This window comes from Pongo pygmaeus, chromosome 4 (assembly GCF_028885625.2).
Source record: "Pongo pygmaeus isolate AG05252 chromosome 4, NHGRI_mPonPyg2-v2.0_pri, whole genome shotgun sequence".
In the NCBI taxonomy this organism is placed as follows: domain Eukaryota; kingdom Metazoa; phylum Chordata; class Mammalia; order Primates; family Hominidae; genus Pongo; species Pongo pygmaeus.
Genome location: NC_072377.2, coordinates 126,792,962 through 126,810,633, shown reverse-complemented (window position 1 = coordinate 126,810,633; position 17,672 = coordinate 126,792,962). Strand labels below are relative to the sequence as shown.

The window sequence follows — 17,672 nt, the reverse complement described above, 5'->3', positions numbered from 1 at the left end:
CTATTGAAAGGTCAAATTGAGAGGGAGGAGGAGTTGCAAAGGAAGACTAAGAGGATGTCAGAGTGTTAGGAGAAAAATGAGGAGAGAGGTGGTCTCACAAAGCCAAGAGAGGTGACCATTTCCAGAAAGGAGGGGACTATTGTCTCAACTAATGCTGACAGGCCAAGAAAAATGAGAATAGCAAAGTGTCAATGCATTTGACAGCATGGAAGCCGTGACCTTCCCTGGAGAGATGGAAATCATATCAGGGATGTTTAAGGTAAATAGGCAGTTGGGGACAGGCGAGGGAGTTTCCCATGACTTTTTAAAGCAGATTGGCTCTAAATGGAGGGTTGGCAAGGAGGAGCAGAGAAACAGGATGGGAGATTCTAGAGGTGGTTTGTTTGTTTTTTAAGATGGAGGTGATCACCTAAGGAGGTGATCTTGAAGGTGGAGGGAGAAAAGGAATAATATCCCATGTGAAGGAACACTGCACATTTGAAGAACTGAAGGAGGCTCCTTGATGTGACTGGCAGGCAGGAGGCATGCGAGGAAGCCTGCTGGTCCAAGAGATCACTCTGGCCTTGAAGGCCACATGAGAGAGTTTCCCACTGCATATCTTGAGAACCATCCTGGGAAACCATTGCCTGGTTTTGAGCAGACAGTGGCATGATAAGACTTGCATTTTTGAAAAGATCACTGTGCCTCACTAAAAACAATGGGCTGGTATCTAGGTGGCTCAGGTCAGTGCTTCTCAAACTTGAATGTGCATAAATGAATACCCTGGGGATTGAGCTTGTTAAAACACAGATTTTGATTCAGGAATCTGGGGCAAGTCTGAGAGTTTGCATTTCTCACAACCTCCTGGGTGATGCTGACGCCAATGGTGCTGGGGTGTGTCCTGGATCATACAGTGGGATGCAAGGGCCATTTGAAAAGCAAATGCCACAGAAGGGTCAGGACTTATGCAAGAGGACCCTTCAACTATGAGATTCTAGGATTTTGTTTCTATTACTTGTGTTTACTTTATGACTTTTTTTTTTTTGAGGAAGAGTCAGAGCAAAGGAGATATGTAGATAAAAAGGGGTGACCTGAAATGGGAAGATAGAGCCCATTTAATATTGAGAGACAAAAGCAAAAGGGCATGCTTTCAGGAAGAACTGGGGTGCTATCAGAGATGCTATGACAGAAGCTCCTAAACTAGAAATGTCCCTCAACACACACTCATACTTTTGCCTTTAAAAAGTATGGGAAGATGGGACGGGGAAACTGCTATTCCTGTGACAGGATGGGGACTTGTGAGAAGGAAGTCACTGCAAAGCCAGACAAAGTGAAAGGCACTTGGCCGTGTATCCATTTGTCCTTGTCCCTATGCTTCAGTTCTTTCCCTCCCTGCCTAAAGGATGTCCCTCTCTGGACTTCCCATTTTTCATCCTTTTTTACTGCAGATTTCCTTTAACTCATTTCTACCAGCAGGCGGTTTCTTTACTTACCAGTTTGGGGAGTGGAAGATATGTTTCTTTGAGTCCAGTAAAAATAAACCAAAACACAGGAGAGAAGACTGTGAGTTTCTACCCCTAAGTTTTCTTTCCCTCAAATACTGTCTTGTTCCTGTCTTAAATTCCACTGCTGTGAACCTTGTAGAAAATCAGTGTGCTGTGCCACTTAACATTTATGGTTAAGCAAAGAAAAGAAATGCTCCAGTCAAGAGAAAAAGGGGCAAAGACGCGATGTGTTTAAGCTCTGCTACCTTTGGCCCTTTTAATTATTTTCTTTTTTTGTTTGTTTGTTTTTTGAGATGGAGTCTCACTGTCACCCAGGCTGGAGTGCACTGGCACGATCTTGGCTCACCACAACTTCCGCCTCCCAGGCTTAAGCAATTTTCCTGCCTCAGCCTCCCGAGTACCTGGGATTACAGGGGTGTGCCACTACCACCCAGCTAATTTTTGTGTTTTTAGTGGAGACAGGGTTTCACCATGTTGGCCAGGCTGGTCTTGAACTCCTGACCTCAAATGATCCACCTGCCTCGGTCTCCCAAAGTGCCGGGATTACAGGTGTAAGCCACCATACCCAGCCCCTTTTATTATTTTCAATACCACCAGAATTTCATTTTAACTTTTCTCTCATCCACTGCCCCCATCTTTATGAACATTGACCTACATCCTTCCTCTCAGAAACATAAATGAAGTGTTAATAAGTTAAAGGGGTTAAAGGTAGAGATGATCTCTCCTTTTCCACAGAGGGGGCAGCTCAGCTTTCATGGGTAAGTTCTGTGGTCCATTCAAAATGATGGCCATGCACATTCTGGAGCAACCGAAAAAGCAGCAAAAATTGTCCTCATATTGTGGTTACAATGATACGTACAAATATGCCTCAGGGGGAAAAATACTCAAAAGAAGTGCAGTAATTTTGTTTTGGTGGCAAGGTTAAGTTCTTTAAAAATAATGGATCATATCACCTTTATAATTATATTTTGTTAAACAATAAAAATAACTGTTTTATTTGATAAACAATCTCATCTAGATGTCTTATTATCTGTAAATTTTTACTCTAGTTAATGAAATATTTCTTTGTCATAAATGTTAGGTTTCTTGCTGCATCAGGTTGAAGTGTTCATTTTCTTGATTGAGATCTTAGAAAATGTGTTTCCCTGCTCTTTGGAGTCCAGTTTACATTACATCCTGTGAAATGGATTAATCAGCAAGCTTTTCAATTCAAACTGCCATACCAACCTTCACTTTCAAGCTTTTAGCATTAAACCTTAACAAATATTGAAAACAGGAGGTTTATACATTTAGCATCACCAACTATGTCATAACAGCAACTACAGGACAAACTTCATGTCAACTTATTATTTTAGGTGCTGGCTTAAATCCCTTTAATCTTAGAACATCACATATTTTATCTTTGTAGGTTTAGGATTTGTCACAAAATTTGCATGCACAGGGTTCAAAAATATAGCAAATGTACAACCTACATGACTTTAATGCCAGACACCAAGTTTAAAAAGTACTATTTCCTTTACTCATTGTCATACAAGTAACACTTTATATTATTTAGGTATAAAATTTTTTTCAGAATCCATTCTCAGACACATTACAGGGTCATTTATTACTGTTACATGACTGAACTTTCTAAATTCAGCACATCTAAGTTTTCAGATGTGAAGCAGTATTAATATTTATCTGCCTTCTTTCATAAGAAAATTATACAATGAGTTTAGCAGATACAGATTTTGAAAGAATCACATTTAAAGTAGCATGAATTGAAACAAATGTGTATTTGAATGTCCAACTAATTTTTAAAAACTCTAAATCAATGAAACTGAATATGTTTTGATTTGAACACCATATGTCACCATAATGTATTTTTTGTCCTCATTTGGAGAAAACCATAGAGAAGAATTAACATTCACTGCCTTGTGCTGTCCTCTTTTCCCACATGAATAGCAGATATTAAGCAGAGAATGCATGCAAAAGTTTCACAAATAACTTCCTTTTCTAGGTGCATTTTTTTTTTAACACATAACTTCCTTTCTGCTAATCCTTGCCCCAAACTAGTTGCTACACATGGTTCTCTGGAATAAATTACTCCTCAATTGAGTCAGCTTACCCACAGAGGGTCTGGAGACTGTAGAGCAAGTTTCACATCCACTTGCTAGCTCTAGAAGTTTGTGCATATTATTTACCCTCTGTGAGCCTCAGTTTCCTCATCAATAAAATAGGCACAGTAATGCTTCTCCCTCTGATAATTATTTTGAGGATAAATATGCTGCTTACAGAGGCTTGGCACAATGCCTGGTACACTGCTGGCTTAAGAAACAACTCAGAAACCTCAATAGCACCTGTGCATCTCCATGCACAGGCAGTTCATTCTCAGGCTTCCCACTCCTAGTTTTTTGCTTCCTTCCCACCTTGTGGCATCTCCAATTCCCTTGCACTTCCTTTCTTTCTAAACCACTTTTCTCACAAAAATTTGAAACAGTCCTACTGCAGTGTAATTGACGGAGAATAGTTCAAAATATTATTCCTGTTAGGGGAAAACATAGACTTCAATAAGAATCAAAGCTTCTAGCTAAAGAAAGGGCACTCCTAAGGAGGATTTGTGGACATTGGTGAGCCAGTGGAAGGTGCAAGGAGATGACTTCCAGGCCTCTGACAACATTGCCATTTTCCATTCTTGGAGCCCACCACTAAAGCCGCAGGGATGAAGTGAGGTGAGCCCTAGGCTGCGTGTCTCACAGAGGGGCTTCCAAGGGCCACAAACACAGCTCGTTTTACACTCCAGCTCCTCTGAGGATACTCAGGAAGCAGGCAGAATGGACGGCCCTACTTGAGAAAGCAGAAAGGATACGTGGAAAACCCAGGGGACTGTTCTGTGGGGCTGACAGGTTTCCGAGCAGACCACATGTGGAGGAACCTCTGGTTTGGTTCTGGGTGCTCCACTTTAAGAGGGATGCTGGTAACTGTACTGTATCCACAGGAGAATGAAAAGAATGAGCACTGCACACTCAGAACTGCAGAAGGAAATGTTCATCTGGAGAAGACAGGCCCAAGAGTGACTGCTGTCTCCACACACCTAGTGGCACTCTTGGCCAGGAGGGACTGTCCTTTTCTGTGGTTCCAAAGGAAGAACCAGGATCAATGAGTGGAAATTCAATGGACACTGACTTTGGGCAGGTAAAGCATTAACCTTTATGGATGGGCTGCCTCGTGAGATTGTGCTCTCCCTGTTGCTAAATTGATGAAGTACAGGCTACATGACACTGTGGCTGGGATAAGGAGGATTACCTTCAAAGATCTGATTGGCTTTGGGCTACCTATTTTTTTTCTTTTTTGCCTTTTAGAAAACTTTTTATTTGTGTGTAACTCTTATATTTTTCACTTTTAAATAAACGTATACAATAGTTGCAAAAATGAAAACAGTATAAAAAATAGCTGTAGACCTTTTCTCCACATTCATCAGTTGTCAGCATTTTACCCATTTGCTTTATTATTTGTACTTTCTCACTTGCTCTTTCTCGCAGACTAGATGATTTTGAAAGTCCTTTCTCTTAGTGAGAGTTATGATTCTACATGCTGAGGCTTCTTTCCAGGTCATAAGATTTTAGAAAAATTGGAATCCTGCTGGCATTGCTCTTCACTGCACTAAGCATAAAATCTGAACTCCCCAAAGAGTCTGACCCTGATCATCTCTCTGCCTTCCTCTCCTACTGCTCCTCATTCTGATCACCATGCTGCAGCTACATTGGTTTTTTCTTCCTCATACTTGCTAAGCTCATTCCTGGCTTAGGCACTTTGCAGTTACTGGTTCCTCTGCCTTCAACACTCTTTGCTGGTTTTCTCATGGCTGGGGCCTTCTAATATTCCCTGATGCCCTAAGACCTCCCTCCCTCCCCAGCTCCTAAAAATTACCACAGTCTCTCATGTTGCCTCTTCTCACTATCTGGTGGTGACCTTGTTTACCTGTTTGCTTGCCTTTTGGCTGTCACTCCCAGTAGAATGTAAGCTTCATGAGCACAGAGGCCTTGTCTGTCTTGTTCTTTACCATGTCCTCAGTACCTGGGCCAGAGGACACTCAACACATATTTGGTGAATAAATAAATAAGAGAGTAAATGAGAACATCTGGTCGAAGACATAATATGTACAAGGATAGATGTTAACATTTGACAACCTATACAAAATAGCAAGTGTGTAACTATTCTAGAAAGGTAAAGAGAAATGTCTTTGTCTCGTGGGGTATCATATTAGTCTATTCTTGCACTGCTATAAAGAAATACCCGAGATTGGGTAATTTATAAAGAAAGGAGATTTAATTGGCTCATGATTCTGCAGGCTGTACAGGAAGCATAGCGGCTTCTGCTTCTGCGACGGCATCAGGAAGCTTCCAATTATGGCAGACGGCAAAGGGGGAATGAGGCATCTCACGTGGTGGGTGCAGGAGAAAGAGACAGAGTAGGGGAGGTACTACAAACTTTTAAACAACCAGATCTGTTGAGAACTCACTCACTATCACAAGGATGGTACCAAGGCGATGGCGCTAAACCATTCGTGAGAAATCCACCCTCATGATCCAGTCACCTCCCACCAGACCCCGCCTCCAACATTAGGGTTTACTATTCAACATGAGGTTTGGGTGGGAACAGAGATCCAAACCATATCAGGTATACTGTAAGTGACAGACGGTTGAGGAAGTTTCCCCTGAGAGTGCCCCATCCCAAAGAAGATGTGGACTTTTCTCAGAAGCCGAAGTACATTCTGCTGCGTCTGTTTGAAAAGATAGAAATTTGCTAGCTTTCCTGGAGCAAACTCCTTCTATGTGGCTGATTTACAAGAAAGACAGGGTGGGGAGGGTTATTTCTCCATTTGGATGCCTACCGAACTGATTGAGAATGACTCAACTCTTTAGGAAACCAGCTCCGAAAACTTCACCACGTTGATTTCTTTCAGAGGGGACCATGGATAATTCTACAGTGATGCTGTGGGCAGACACATTTTTCCATGGGTTCCTTTTTCTAGGATCACTCTCGATCTATCAGAATGCAGTTTCCCAGCCTCCAAATGGTCCATCAAATTGGAAATGTACATGCAATTCCATTAAGAGGCCTGAGTCTTTCCCTCATAATCCATTTCCTGTCAGGTCTGATTATTACTGATTACCTTGAGCACTGCGCCTTTGCTCTGAGTAAAGTTCAAAAGCTTCTAAGTTTGAAACTGGCCTCCTCCTCAACCACGGAAGAAAAGTCTACCATCATTTATTGTAGAGATGACTAGAAATTGTAAGACCTGGAGAGAATGGAATGAACCAGCCCTGGGAAAAACAGTTGCTAAAAGTTTCTGTTTATTCACTTAACTTAGTAAGAGTCACCATTTAACAGAGAAAAAATAATTTAAACTTAATCAGGGAAAATGCTGACTTGTAAAAGGATAATATCTTAAAAGTAAATTATTACCACTAAGTCAAACTATCTGGAAGGGTAGTATATGTAAGGGATAATATAACAGAATCTGGAAGTAGACTTCCTGGGGTCCGAATCCCAGCTCTGTAACTTAATTGCTGTGTGACTCTGGATAAGATATTTAACTTCTCATCTCTGTTCCTCAGTTTGCCCATCTATAATATAAATATCCTAATAGTACTTAGCTCACAAGTATTTTAGGATTAATGGGATTAATGTAAGTAGAGTGCTTACAATAGTACCCAGCACATTAAGCACTAATAAAGTATTTGCTATTTTTTCTTCTCTCTTATTCCCTACATCCAATTGAAGAAAAAAGAAAATCTTGTGTCTGCAAAGTAACCTTTTGATACATCACCTAATTTTGATCCTAAGGACAGCCGGGCAACATTAGTACATGTTTCTTCTCTATTTTGTAGATAACTAGTCACAGATTTAAGGTCATTTAGCTGATAAGTGCCTGAACTCTAACTCAAACCTAGGCCTGGTGACTCTGAGCTTGGCAGCCTCTCCACTGCAGTCAGCTACCTGTGTCATTGATCATAGTCATTGGTTCAAGTTTGAAATGGGCACTGCCTTTTAAGAAGACACAACCTTCTAAGACTTATAGCCAAGAGCCTCTATTAAATCCTATATGAACTTGGATGTTTTTGAAATAAAAAATAAGTGAAGGTAAGCAAAAGCTTTTATTTGAACTGAAAACTATCTTCTGTGATGTTTCTGACCCAAACATTGAAGCATTACTTTTACTCATACACACAAAAAAGCACCGAGGTAAACAAACCTAGAAAGACTATTTCTCCCATCTCTCCTAAGCAAAATGTCAAAGGAAAACAAACAGTCCAGCGGAAAAGTAAATTAGCTTTGTAAAAATCCTTTCCATTAGAAAGGCCTAGAATTCTAGTAGCTGTATAGGTAAGGCACATCTATTTATTTTTAAACACAATACACATAATGTGAGGATTATCTGGTTCTCAGGATTCTAGTGACTATAAGAGGAGGTCTAGCTTTGGGAAGGTTAATGGTGATACCATAGAGTAATTACTTGGAAAAATAATAAACATCATTTCATAGTTTAATACCATGGTATCACTCCCATCAATATCCTTTTTTATTTTCATTTTTGCCCATCATAGAAGGAAAAGAAGAGAAGCTTAATTTGATTTACAGAGGGAAAACAACCCAGAATGTACTTTTTTATTCTTGGGGGTTGGGGGTGTAAAGAGAAAAGGTCGACCAGCTGGTTTTCATCTATATGCCATAATTCTCTGTTTAGTTTACACTATTAAACTCCAAAGCCTTTGCTTTAATCTTAACTGTTACAGTATGCCTTATTGCAGATTCTATCATGTCACATCTCTGATAGGGTTTCTGACTTTGGCAAAGCACCATCCCCCAAGCTGGTCCTTGCCATATGGGTAGTAAATGCATCCAACATTTTTTCATTGGCGCCTGCATCATTATGTTTTGTCACCAATGGTTTCTCGGGTTTTCAGTAAATTGCTGCATATACTGTGGTTTGGAGATGCCGAGATGATCTCCTATATTTATTTATCTGTATACAGCTGAGTCCTCATTAGGGCCTCCCTGTCCTGCTATCCTCTTACAGATGACCTAACATCTGTTTGTTGAAGGCAAGGCATGAGGTGGGGGGTGGTGTGAGTGGAGAAGCCGTAAAGAGAAAAGAAAACAGAAAGCAGGGGGGACCAGTGTGAGGAAAAACAGCTTTCCAGGAGCCATTAACACTGAGTCAGGATAAGGAGAAGAGGGGAGGAGCAAAACCTACCTGATCTGTCTTCGTTTTGTGTATCACATCTTCGGCACAGTTCTGGGATCGTCTTGAGTGATGTGACTGAATACTGAATGGGAAGCCAGAGAAGAGAGGGCAAAAAATAATTTAAAATGCGAGCATTCACTCACATTGGCCAGAAAAACAAAACACAATAAGTGATACTTGGGCACAACATGTATATTCAGAAAATTTATCTCATTTTACCCTAAATGAGCTGCGTGGTGACCTGGCAGCATCCTAAGATCTACCTGCAGGATCTAACCACATGCAGTTTAAAAAGAGGGCTGGGCACCCCTTCTTTAACAAAAAAAGGTGGGGTGTAGCCAGCAGACACTCTCTCCCTCTTATCACTTCTGCTACTTGTGGAAGATGGAAGAACTGTCTGACCCTGAGAGTTTCAAGAAGATGGCCTTAATAATTGCATTGTGAATCCTAAGGGTGAGCTTGTGTATGAAAAGCCAAGTATGGGAGCACCTGGCTTCCTGCAGCATCCGGGGCAGTCAGGAGACATGTCTGTGCCAATGCTGACTGGACTATGCAAAAGTTCCTAATGTTGCCACTTGCCACAGATTTTACTGTGTAGCATCCATTATCTGCATGGGAAATACCAGGGTAATGTCATAAAAAGCAAGAGGGGTGTGGTTCTGTGTTTGAAAGCTCATCTCTTTCACATATAGATTAGTTTGAGTGGAAAGAAACCACCCTCCAGGCTCAGTGTCAGCACCGACTCAGAGGCTAGTTTTCAGGATAAATTATGACACAAGGGGGCATACAATTGGAAGAGCTAAAACAAATGTAAAATCAATAGCTATGATTTATGAGGACAACATGTGATGCCAATCAGTCTTTCTTTAGAGGAGGGTGTTTTAAAATAAAATAAATAAAATGAAATTGTTCTTTAATCAAAGGCCAAGTCAGGGACTATCTTCAATCACATTCATACTTTAATTCATAAAATGCAGCTCTCTGAAACTATTTTGCTTTTTACCTCTAAGGACAATGAGCTTGTATCATAAATGAGCTTGTATCATAAATGACTTCACCATTGCAAAATTTGGGGGGATTGAGAAAAAGCATTTAATCTAAAAGAAAAATGATCACAGGAAACTCATTAGGATTACTCTAGCATTACAAGTGAGGAATGTGTAATTAGGACACATTTATCAGTAAGAAGGTACTTTAGTTAGCTTGATGTCGATAGATGAAGCAAAGCATCTGCATTGAGATTTCCTTGTGCTTTCCCCAGGATACCAGGACAGCAAGACATAGGGTGGGACCATTGTAGATATTGTCAGTTTGCCAACCTCATGTCACAAACAAATTAAATTTCCAGTATTTCCAAGTGAAAAGTGAAATCTCAAACGACTAATTAGAGAAATTACCCTTACCTGTCTGATGCAATAACATCCTGTTTATACTGGCCATGCCTCTGAGACCACAGGTGCTTTAGCAAACCCACCCACATGCTCAGAGGGAGAGATGACTGCCTCTTAAACCCAAAATTAACCTGTAAGTATTTTTTTCCTTTCACATTATGTTCTTTGGGGGTCTGGGGTAACACAGGTACACAAGGCATTTTTCTTGGTACTAATAAGGTACCTTATGTTTCTGGACAAGTACAAGCTCTCTAAGGACTCTGGTAGCTTCTTGAGACCACCTGGTACAGGTTAGATAATTACACAGTCTATAATTCAATTAAAATTGGGCCTTTTGTTTTGGTTGTCATGTGTCCCATGAAACACCCTTTGGCAAAGTCTCACTCTTTTTCTTTTCATCCAAGGCAAGAGTTTAGAAAGAGGAAATTTAAGATGAATCGTGTTTAAATACAGTTAATGAAAAATTCAATAAGGTTTGTTCACTGGGCTTAATGATATATATCTGATTAAAATGGGTGAGCTGCTATCTGTATTTCGAGGCACATGCTTCCTAACCGCCATCTCCCACCCCAAAGTCAGACATATCAGAATCTCTGATGTATTCGCTGTAGCTTCAACTTTTCCTATTTGCCCTCGAAGGCCCATAGTGTACAGTAAGTTTTAATTTGATGAGGTTTACATTTGAGCAGCACCTGGCTGGTGTAGGGACTGAGTCACAGGCGGACACTAGCCTAGGTGAGTCACTGCCACTGCCTCAACCTAAATCACTTGTGGCACTTTGCCTCTCTACCCAGAGTCACATAGGAAGTCACTTTGGTGAAGGCATATATTTTCATTATCTGGTAACAATAACTGTGAAGAAAATATCACTTGCTACTCCTGGGAATAGAAATAAAAAGTACGGCAATCTAAAAAAGATGATAGTTTATCCAGAAAAATTAAAGTTTTGGAAAATTTTAAGGGTATATGAACGTCAAATTCAGCAATGACTCCAATCTACATTGTGAACAAGTCCATCATTTTTTATAAAGACACAAGACAAAATCAATTTGTGGATCTGTTTCAGTAAGTATGAACATTGCTCCTTGGATGGATGAAAAGGTTTAAGGGAGTGCTGTGAAGATTGTTAAGCTGTGATGTGAAGAAATGCACAGGAAACACATAACTCACAAAACCAACATCCAAAAATGTTTTCATATTTGCAAATTTGGGATGAGCAAATGATCCAAGAAGTTTCCCTTGCAAGTATGCATTGTGCTACCATCTGGGAGCTGAAATGGAAGGCTTCCCAGGCCTTCATCCCAGTTCACAAGACAGATGGCCTTTTATAAGTAACTGTCACTTCGCCAACATACCTCATTCTCAGGACAATGGCAAGCTCCCAGGGCAGCAACTACTGTCAGTTTGGCCCTATGGGAACCAAAGCCCAATGCATCTTCCCTGTCTGTGCCCTCCAATCCAAGCTTTTGCAGCCTGTTCCCTTGACTCCTATTGTCCTTGGGTGAGAAGAGTGAAGAGGGGGCTTGCAGTTAATGAAGAAGCATTACATTTTCTATCTCTATAATTTATTCCTTTTCTAGAAGTCTTCCAAAGGTTATTCCCAGTGAACATAGACTTTTGATCTAAATTTGTTTTCCAGACTTCTTTTCCACTTCTCTACCATGTCTGAAGAAGAGCTCTGCCAAAGGTTGACCAGCTGCCTCAGCTTCTTCAGTGTCCCTGTGCTTCCAAAATTTTGTTTGCTTTCTGTTCCTTTACTCAGGGGTCCCAAGTTCGTGCAATGCCCTCCTCTAGCCAGGCAAATGCCACCATTTCACAAGGCAAGGCCAGCTGTGTTCTGCTTCTCCATGAAGCCCTGGCTGATTGCTTTAGCCCTTACTGACTTTTCTCTTTTCTCCCCTTGGTAAGTTTCTGCCTTGTCATGTGCTGTGGTGTTTCTTATCTGTAGGTGTTGGCTTCCATAAGCACTTGAGGAAAAGAATGATATTTTTGACTTGTATATGTGCGTGGCACACAGGGACTGATTAACCGTTTAACTGAAATAACAAGACGTGTACATGTTGACTAATCCCTAGGTATAATATTATAGACATTCAAAGGAGCTCTTTCATGTTTAGGTAGTAAGTGGGACTTTCCTCCAGGCCTTTATACTAACACTAGAATTAATTAGCTTTCTGAAATAAAAATTTGACTAAGGCTCTGCACAGCCTATAGGACAAAGACCATATGCCTTAGCATGGCACATGAAGCCTTCCATGAGCTCAGCCTCATCTCGCATTGTCTACTTCTCTTCTGATTGTGGCAATAACAAATTCTTGGTGGTTGCCATACTCATTGTTTTGCCTGTCTATACCTCTACATATGCTATTCCATCTACCTGAAATGCCATTCTGCCCATTTCACTAGGCAAACTCCTTTTAATTCTTCAAGCTTTGCCTAGGTATCACTTCTACAAAATCTTTTCTGACCCCTGCCCCATAAGGAAGTAATGCCAGCTTTCAAAGTGTGATCTCTGGACCAGTGGTATCAACACAACCTAGGATTTGTTAGAAATTCACATTCTTGGGCTCCATCCCAGACCTACTGAATCAGGAACTCTGAGGGTGGGGCCCAGCGATCTGTTTTTTCACAAGCCATATGGGTGATTATAATGCACAATGAAGTTGGAGAATCATTGTCGTATATTATTTCCTGATGTTAGGCATATGTCCATTACAGAACTCATCACAGGATGGTTCATCTATATGTTTACCTAACTGCTTTCTCTGCTTCCTGAAAGTGTGGACAATATTTTATTTACTCAAGATAGTAGGCACTTATTAAACCAAATTAAATAAATTCCTCTAGATATAAGAACTAATGAGGCAGGGATATAGCTCAGTCCATAATTTTGGTGGCAGTAATAATAATAATGTCAGTAGTTAATATTTACATAGCACTAATCTTAGAAAAACCCATAATTACAAGTCTAGCAATACATCATTTTATATTAAAAAAATTCTTAATATATTAATAGCATGAGTAATGGCTGACGGCTTAACCTTTTGTATAAAGGACAATGGATTTGGAGCCATAAGATCTGGATTGAAGTCCTGGTTCTGACACTTATTAACTCTGTGGTTCTGGACAAATAATTCATTTAATATCTCTGGGGCTCAGTTTCCTTATGTGTAGAACACAAATAATTATATGAGATAACGTAGATGCAGTCATGTTGCAAACTGTAAAGCTCTAGTAAATGTCTGTGTCTTCTCTTTATCCTGTTTTCTAAGTGTGCCCTCAGAGCTTCCCTCCTAATCTTCATTTCTGCCATGACTTTAAGCTCAGTAGATGAAGATATGAGAACTAACGAGGCGGGAAGAAAGGGGTCGAGCTGGGAATAGAAAAGAAAGGAAATATAACTCAGCCTATCTCAGTACATTATTTGGTTTCTCTTTGTTCTTTCCTCACTGAAGAGAGTCTGTGGCCCAGGGATGACACTGAAAAGTCAGCTTCAAAAACTTCACAGAGTTGATATAGCACAAGATCATCCTATACATCCCAGCCTACGCCAGTCAGTTTTGTCACCATGCCATGCCAAACAGTTGGAACATGCATGAGATTCATAAGGACAGTGCGTGATTTCTACATTGGGCTACGGGGATCTCTGACCACCCTAGATATTGTTCAGGGCTGAAAAGCTTTGGCTCTTATTCCTGAAAACTGGAGCCAACTAAGCGAATGAACAGACATTACTCAAATGGTAATGAGCCACAGAAAATGAAAGAACTAACATCTCAAGCACCTTTGCAAGCTAGAGACTTTCAAACTACTAAGACCCCATAAAAGTTTCCAAAAGAAACAATTAAGCCAGCCATCCAAACAACCATGGTGAAATTCATGATTTCTTGCACAGTTTTCCAAAATTCAGGCAGGTATCTCAACAGGCACACAATGAAAACAATGGCAACAATGTGTACAAGCAAAGCTGGGAGTGACAGCAGAGACATGTAGCTGAAATGAAATTTTCAGAACATAATATTTTTCTAAAATTTTAGCCTCCCCTCCAAAGGCCTGCCCTTCCAGTTCAGGAAGACTTCATGCCCTCCATTATAAACTGTGTTCCATTACCCCTTCTCCTGGAACGTGGCACTAACAGTCTGCTCCTCCACTGCTGACCCTTTGCTGGGGCTCAGGTTTCCTCTTTTCTCATCTCCTCAGGACTCTTGCCTGCCACCATTCTTTCCTCTCTCCTTATCCTCAGCCCACTCTCAGCGTTGGCTTTCTCCTCTGGTCTTATAAAGATAAGCAAGCACCACTACCACCTCAAGACACTGCCTCCTTGACTGAGCATGGGCCTTCCTGCTCTTGCATTCATCAGCCATCTCTTTTGAAAGAATTGTCTCTGTGTTTCTATTTCCTCATCTCTGCATTTACTCCTCCAGCCCTCATGGTAGGATTCTGCCCACCACTCAATAGATACTGTGCTTATTAGGGCCACCAAGGGGGTCTTAACTGGAAAATCCAGAGGGCATTTTCCAACTCTCGTCTTTATAATGACCTATTTGCCACTATCAACTGTTGTTTAAAATTCCTTAAATTCCACCCCCTTGTCTTTTTAGTTGCCTTAGTTTTATTTCTTTAACTTTGAAAACTTCTTTCCAGTTTCTTTTGTAGAAACCTCTTTTTCCAGACCCCACTACATGGAATATACTTCTGCACGGTTCAATCTTTTGAATATTCTTCTCTTTCCACATTCCATGTTTTCACAGATGACCTTAACTATACCTCCACTTTCAACCACCACCTCTACATAGTACAGATACTGGTGATCCACCCTTTCACACCTCTATTAGACTCTGCTTTAAATACATTTCTTCCCACCATTTGGGTTCCATTAATGAAAATTATTATAACTAATCCTATTTTCAAATAAATTTGAATTTTGCTCTGGTACCTTATTTTTATCATATCTTCATTCTAAGAGGTTTTTTTAAAAACTCTTTTATGCTAAGACATTGTTTGCAGTTGGTATTTGAGAAAACTCAGTAACTCTTTTGATCATTTTAAGAGCGCATCAGGAACTACTCTATTGCAATGTTAATTTAATTAATATAATGTGTAGTCAGGCAAGAGATGAAGATCCACTTGGTAAATGTGGTGAGATCACAGTACTGAATGACCTCCTTATATTGTATAATAAGAAGTGGACATGGATGGCGAAGAGACCTACCTGAACTGGGAAAACCAGAGGTGACCATGGGGCCCAGCAGATGTAATTTTCAGTGCAGTGGTTACAAACATGGATTCTAGAGTCAGACTACCTGCATTATATCCTGACTTCACCATTTTCTAGCTACTTAATCTTAGTTAACCTTTGTATATCAGTCTCTTCACTGGTAAAAACAAGGTTCTGACTGTATCTTCATTAGGGTGTGTCTGGGAAGATTATGAACTAGTAATATAAAACCTGGGAAGAGTGTCTGATGCACAGTTAAGTGTTCAATAAATGTTAGCAATCATATTATTATTTATATTTAAAAGTACCAAAACCAGCATTTTAAAATGAAGCCAAAGTAATCATAATTATAGAAGCAAAAATTACAAATGACAAAAGAATTACAAGAAAAAAGTATGTTATAGTAGGGCAGATGGCCAGTCATAAACCTTGTTCAACTTCAATGATAGTCTATTTTTAATTGTGAGCCAATAATCAATCACTGTCAAAATATAAGGACTCATTGCCAAGAATAGAGTTTAGTACTATAATCAAATGTGACCTACCATGAAGTTAACCTGACATTTCATAATGGGCTTAGTTATTAATATAGCATACTATACACACTTTGAGAGCATAGCAAGTCTGTGTCATTCACCCCAAGCTTAGAACCAAGTCTGGTACTCTGTTAATGTTTAGTAAATGCTTGTTGACTAGATTGGCATAAAAGCTAATTGTGATGAAAAGGTGAACAGTTTTTGTCAATAATCTGCATAGTCAATCTAATAGTTTCTATTGACTATCAGGCAAGATAAGAACTTCCAGGACTATCTGCAGAGTAAAAGGGAAAATTTAAAAAAAATCCAGCGGTTGCTCATTCTTCTTAGAAACCACTCTATTTGTAGAGTTATTCTCTACCTTCTCTGGCAGAGTTGTCCAGTCCAAGATTTGGAGTTTGGGAACCTAGATTCTAGTCCTGGGGTCTAACACTAACAATAGAATATCAAAATATAACTCATCTTTTCTGGATGAGATGATTCCTAATTCATTTCCTGGCAGGTATTAAGAAAAACAAGATAACACATATGGCATATGATGTTAGAACAAGGTGTGAAGTTTCTGATGATGCTGAGCTGGAGAAGGGAAGAACGAGAGGCAACTTAGCCTCGAATGCAGGATATTACAAAAAAACACTGCATAAAGCTGAGGTATTCTGGACAGCTGCTGGAACTAGATCAACTGAGAAGCACTAAACAAACTTTCCATATAGATAAGAACAGGGCGACTGCTAGGAAAGGCAGGGCTTACAGACAGAGACAGTGAAAAAGGGAGTGAACCACTCAGAGGCCACATGAAAGTGTTGGTCACCTTCTAGGAGGTACAGAAGAAAGTACAATAGGGTCCATCTTACTCAGTATATTCCATGCTAGAGAGAAGAGGAGGCTAAGTTCTTTGTACCTTGAATACCTTTATACTCTTTTTCACATCTAAGCTGTATTCTTTGCCCATGCCAGCTCATTGGCTGAGTCTACTTGAAATGAGTCTTTCTCAAAATGTAACAAAATCTGGGGAAGCATCAGGGGATTGAATGGAGTAAAAGGTGATGCACACAAAAGAGAAGGGGGCAGGCATTTTTAGTAAAAATGCTGCACAGTCTGTGTGATAGAAAGATACGAAAACTCACTGAAAGTGAGGTTATTTTACCGTAAGAATTAATTTTTCTATCACACAGTGGTCCAAGCACCTTAGGAAAATGAACTCACATAATTTTTGCCATTACTCTAGGTTGCAAAAGCTTTGACCAAAGAGGATTGAAAAGTGGAAGGATACTTATTATCTTGATCTCATTTGACCTGTACAAAAAATAGTTTATGCAATTGCCAAAAAAGTCAACTTTCATCAAGGTTGCAGTCAGATTTATACAGAAAGGCAACAGAATATTTCTCTCACTTCTATTTGTATGTGTGTGTATATGTCTGTATGTGTAAATACTTACATGTATATATGTGTATATATGTGGCTATGTGCATGTGTGAGTGTATGTGTATAAATTCAGGGTAATAGGTTGAGGTATTACCATTTAACAGATGGGAATGTTGAGGTACAGTAAAATTAAAAGATTTGCTTAAGTTCTCATTAGCTGGTTTCATTTTACTTATTTATAATGTCTATCAATCCCTTTACTTCCAAAAAATAATTTGTAATCATTACAGTGCCAATCAGGGATAGTGATGGGTGAGGTGACTGGTCTAGAGAAACTACTACTCAGCTAAGTTGCATAGATGGGGAGGAGTAAGGTGGCCAAACAGTTCTGCATTTAGGTCCTGGCCCTGTAATCTTGTGAATGTCAGACAAGCTCTCTAAGCCTC

General features: G+C 39.9%; 1 protein-coding gene across 7 annotated transcripts in view; it reads right to left on the bottom strand.

Moving 5' to 3' along the window:
- Positions 1-17,672, bottom strand: part of SNCAIP (synuclein alpha interacting protein) — a 152,242-nt gene that overhangs the window by 56,904 nt on the left and 77,666 nt on the right. For all 7 annotated transcript variants that reach the window (XM_063665164.1, XM_063665166.1, XM_063665168.1 and 4 more), the window contains exon 3: positions 8,725-8,797. In XM_063665164.1, the coding sequence (XP_063521234.1) occupies positions 8,725-8,797 (73 nt within the window). The remainder of the gene's footprint in view (positions 1-8,724; positions 8,798-17,672) is intronic.